General features: G+C 47.7%; 1 protein-coding gene across 2 annotated transcripts in view; it reads right to left on the reverse strand.

Moving 5' to 3' along the window:
- Positions 1–4,694, reverse strand: part of Atpalpha (sodium/potassium-transporting ATPase subunit alpha) — a 182,629-nt gene extending 177,935 nt beyond the window's left edge. Inside the window, exon 1 of one of the 2 annotated variants that reach the window (XM_070120592.1) lies at positions 4,496–4,694. In XM_070120592.1, the coding sequence (XP_069976693.1) occupies positions 4,496–4,513 (18 nt within the window). In that variant the 5' untranslated portion in view covers positions 4,514–4,694. The remainder of the gene's footprint in view (positions 1–4,495) is intronic. The other variant, XM_070120591.1, reaches the window with a different exon arrangement.
- Positions 4,695–5,000: the final 306 nt, after the last annotated feature.

Genomic DNA, 5,000 nt, shown 5'->3' on the forward strand with positions numbered 1-5,000 from the left:
GGGAGGGAGGGAGGGAGGGAGGGAGGGAGGGAGGGAGGGAGAGGAGAGAGAGAGAGGGAGGGAGGGAGGGAGGGAAGGAGGGAGGAGGAAGGAGGGAGGGAGGGAGGGAGGAGAGAGAGAGAGACAAAGACACACACAGAGAGAGAGAGAGAGACAGAGACAGACAGACAGAAACAGAGAAGAGAGAAGAGAAAAAGAAAGAGAACCAGAGAGAAAGAAAAAAGAAAAACAAAAACACACAAAAAAGAAAGAAAACAGAGACACACAAAACCCAATATGAACCGAACCGAGCCACCCATCACACACGGGACAGAACCCACCTTTCGTAAACAAAGACACACTCTACAATAATAATGGGTATATAAAGGCCACCTCCATCTCTGACCGGATAGGCCGACTCCTCTATAATTCACTGTGGTATTTTTGGTATTTTTGGGGGAAGCTGCTCTTCGCGATACACTCGGCGGAAGCGAAAAAAAAACGCCCTCTCACTTCACTTCCGAATTAGCTTTTGCTTTACATGGAAAGTCTTTCTCTTTGATATTTTCCTCCTCGTGCAGAGAGGGAGGGAGGGAGGGAGGGAGGGAGGGAGGGAGGGAGGGAGGGATCTCACAAGCTGAAACATTATTTGTAATTATATTTATCCCTTCTTCCCCTCAATCTCTCAATATCTCCCTTCCCCCTTCCGACTCCCCTTCATTCTACCCCCACCTCTACCTCTCTCTCTCCCTCACTTTCTCTCTCTCTCTCCCTCCCTCTCTCTGTCTCTCTCTCTCCCTCTTTCTTTCCCTCCCTCTCTCTCTCTCTCTCTCCTATCCCCCCGAATATCTAAAACGGAGTACAAACGGTTGTAATTCCCACAGAACACTTGTAGCAGCGAAACACCTGCCTCCCCCCTCCCCCCCCCTCCTAAACACCTGTGCCGAGCCGAGCGAATATTACGAGCTGAGAACGAAATATGATCCCTGATACTATCATTATCAAACGACTTGTTTTAATTCAGAGCGTGAAAAGGCAAGCCACGCCAAGCCACACGTGCAGCTTGCTCTTTCAGCTTATCCGTTTACAAGTCAAAGGGATTTTTTTATGCTTTGAAAAAATATAGGTAACGTTACCTTTTTTGGAGGAAACGTGGGGGGGGGTATGATTTTTGAAAGATACGAGAAATGGAGAGGGAGAGAGGGTGAGGGAGAGGGAGAGAGGGTGAGGGAGAGGGAGAGAGAGGGTGAGGAGAGGAGAGAGGAGTGAGGAGAGGAGGGTGAGGGAGAGGGAGAGAGAGAGAGAGGAGAGAGGGAGAGAGGGAGAGAGAGATAGAGATAGAGGGAGAGGGAGAGGGATAGAGGGAGAGGGAGAGGGAGAGGGAGAGAGAGATAGAGGGAGAGAGAGAGAGAGAGGGATAGAGGGTGAGGGAGAGGAGAGAGAGAGATAGAGAGACAGACAGACAGAGAAACAGAGACAAAAAGAGAGAGAGAAAGATGAGAATAAGAAACAAACACAGAATGACAAAGAAAAAAAAAAAAAAAACACACAGAACAGAACACAAAACAAAACACAAGTAAATCAACCACGAATAAAAAAATAATAATATAAAGCAAAAAAAAAAAAAAAAAAAAAAAAACAGAAATAGAAAGAATAGAAGAATGACAAACAAACAACAACCTCACCCTCCCATCGGTGCCAAGCTGTTGTTGGCACCTGAAAACGAAGAAAACGGGAAACGTCTCTATCAGGTGAGTTTCCCTACAAGTGTATCTCGGGAGGAAGGGAGAGGGAGAGAGAGAGAGAGAGGGAGAGGGAGAGGAGAGAGGAGAGAGAGAAGAGAGGAGAGAGGAGAGAGGGAGGGAGGGAGGGAGGGAAGGAGGGAGGAGAGGGAGGAAGGAGAGGGAGTGGGAGAGAGGGAGGAAGGAGAGGGAGTGGGAGAGAGGGAGGAAGGAGAGGGAGAGGAGAGGTGTGAGGGAGAGGGAGAGAGGGGAGAGGGAGAGGGAGAGGAGAGAGGAGAGGGAGAGGGAGAGGGAGAGGGAGAGGGAGAGAGAGGAGAGGAGAGAGAGAGAGAGAGAGAGAGAGAGAGAGAGAGAGAGAGAGAGAGAGAGAGAGAGAGAGAGAGAGAGAGAGAGAGGAATAGACATACATACATAATAAAGGAGGTAAGAGAGAATAAGGGAGAGGGAGAGAAGAGAGGGAGAGAGAGAGAGAGAGAGAGAGAGAGAGAGAGAAAGAGAGAGAGACAGACAGACAGACAGAGACAGAGAGACAGAGACAGAGAAAGAGGAATAGACATACATACATAATAAAGGAAGTAATAACGAATAATGAATAAGGGAGAGGAGGAGGAAGGAGGAGAGAGAGAGAGAGAGAGAGAGAGAGAGAGAGAGAGAGAGAGAGAGAGAGAGAGAGAGAGAGAGAGAGAGAGAGAGAGAGAGAGAGGAATAGACATACATGTGCATAATAAAGGAGGTAATAACGGATAATGAATAAAGGAGAGAGGAGGAGAAAGGGACAGAGAGAGAGAGAGAGAGAGAGAGAGAGAGAGAGAGAGAGAGAGAGAGAGAGAGAGAGAGAGAGAGAGAGAGAGAGAGAGAAAGAGGAATAGACATACATACATAATAAGGAGAGGTAATAACGGATAATGAATAAAGGAGAGGAGGAAAGGGACAGAGAGAGAGAGAGAGAGAGAGAGAGAGAGAGAGAGAGAGAGACAGAGAGAGAGAGAGACAGAGAGACAGACAGACAGACAGACAGACAGACAGAGAGAGAGAGACAGAGAGAAAGAGAGAGATTGCAATGACAGTCTTAAGGATGCTTTAGAATTATTATTAAGTGTCGTCTGGCGGAGAAGCAAAGGGATGACTAAGAAAACAAAGTGTATTGTGGATAGGATTAAGAAAGCCATTTTCTTTTCCGATAGTCTTTTCTTTTCGTTTTCTCTTTGTGTGTCTGTCTGTTTCTGTCTCTGTCTGCCTGTCCCTCACGGTCTCTCTCTCTCTCTCTCTCTCTCTAGCTATATATATATGTGTGTGTGTGTGTGTGTGTGTGTGTGTGTGTGTGTGTGTGTGTGTGTGTGTGTGTGTGTGTGTGTGTGTGTGTGTGTGTGTGTGTGTGTGTGTGTGTGTCTGTCTATCTCTTTCTTTCTCTCTCACTCTTTTTCTTTCTCTTTCACTCTTCTTCACTTCTTACAACCTTTCTCTCCAATCACCTTCTAGAAAAAAAAGTGTCTCAATCAGAAAAAAAATATATATCTTTTCCCCTTTTTCACCCTCCCTCTCGTCTCTCTCTCTCTCCCGGCTGGCAATAAAAGTCCCATTATGTGATACAGAATCCTTCCATAGGTGAGTCACTGGAAATGGAGAATTTCGTTTCCTTCGCTGAATCATTCCCTCTTGAGTCATATGGGAAATCCAGACTGGTTTTAGCGACTGGAAAACGCAGGGAAAAATAGTTATTTACTCATCCATTCCCAAATGTAAAAAGGGATAAAGAGAGGAAAAGATAGGAGTGAGAAAGAGGAAGAAGGTAGACGAACAAACACACACACAATCGAGCTCTGTATAAACCCATAAATTTAAGCTATTTTTAATAATCACTAAATTGGAAATAGAAAGAATCTACTACTTTCTTCAGTGCAATAACAATAATTTCCTTCCTTGGTGAGCATTATATACGAAAGGTTCTGGTACGATATCTGTCTGTACATGGCCCCTTGTAAGTCTTTTTTCTGGTCTCTTTCTCCCTGACGAGACCTTAACTCGTTTTCGGATGCCTCGTCTGGTCTCTCCCTCCCAGCCTCGATGTCTTCAAGTTCGGTCTGAAACTTCCGAAATAGGTCTTTCTCTTCTCGCGTTTGTATGTCTTTCTGGTCTCTTCAAGATGAGGGACCTTGTCTTCACGCGGTTTGGTTCTCTTGCGGTTTCTTTAGGTCTCTTCCTCCCAAAATAGACCTTATCCCGTCCTCACAGGTCTTTTCTGGTTTCTTCCTCCCAGAATAAACCTTATCTCGTCTTCGCAGGTCTCTCCTAGTCCTCTCCTCCAGGTCACCTCAGGTCTCTTCCTCGACGTCCGCGAACTCCAAGACACTCACTCGAACCCGCGACCTGACTCACCCGATGAGGGGTTCTCGCGCCCAGACGTACTCATAAATCCTTCCTTAACTTTGACTTTTGCTTCTGTCGTGCTTCTCTTTTCTCTTCTCCCTCCCCCCCCTTCCCCCCCTCGCTCCGCCCTTCTTCTGAGAGCCACAATCTCCGAGGCGTAATCTAGTTTACGACGCAAGGACCGGTGGCTTTGTAGTCCCCCTCCTCTCGCTCCTCCCGATAGGACGCGACACCTCCTGTAGGAATCATGGCTAATCTACTTACCTTTCCGTCGAGGTTCTTTCCCTTCCTCCTCCTCCTCCCCCTCCTCCTCCTCCTTCCCCCTCCCCTCCTCGCGACACGGCAAGAGAGCACACTTTCCCTTAAAAAGATATTTATCTCCGTGAAAACCACAAGCAAGCGTTTACCTCGTCCACTTCCGGCATGGCGCTGCTCGGGGAGTTTCTGGCGTCGGCGATCGGTTAAACTCCTTTCCGACGGACGGAAGAAGTCCACTCACACTACCGGCTTGGTCGAAACTAAGTTCTTTTTTCGAGCTTAGACTCTCAAGAATAGCACCAGGGTGGGCACGGCGTCCTGCCCAGCCTCTCTATCGCTGCTGCACTTGGCACCCACGAGGAAAACCAGGCGAGAGCGTAAACTGGAAATAGCCCTCGGAACCACCCACGTGCCAGCTCGCTACCTACGCGCCCTCCCTCCCTTTTTTGTTTCCCCGACAGGCGTTCGCACACTTCATTATCTTTGTTTTTTTTTTCTTGTGCCTCTCCTCCTTCTCCTTCTGGTTCCTCTCCTCCTTTCTCCTACTTGTTCCTCTCCTCCTTTCTCCTGGTTCCTCTCCTCCTTTCTCCTTCTGGTTCCTCTCCTCCTTTCTCCTTCTGGTTCCTCTCCTCCTTTCTCCTTCTGGTTCCTCTC

The sequence above is a fragment of the Penaeus vannamei genome, chromosome 4, assembly GCF_042767895.1.
Source record: "Penaeus vannamei isolate JL-2024 chromosome 4, ASM4276789v1, whole genome shotgun sequence".
In the NCBI taxonomy this organism is placed as follows: Eukaryota; Metazoa; Arthropoda; class Malacostraca; order Decapoda; family Penaeidae; genus Penaeus; species Penaeus vannamei.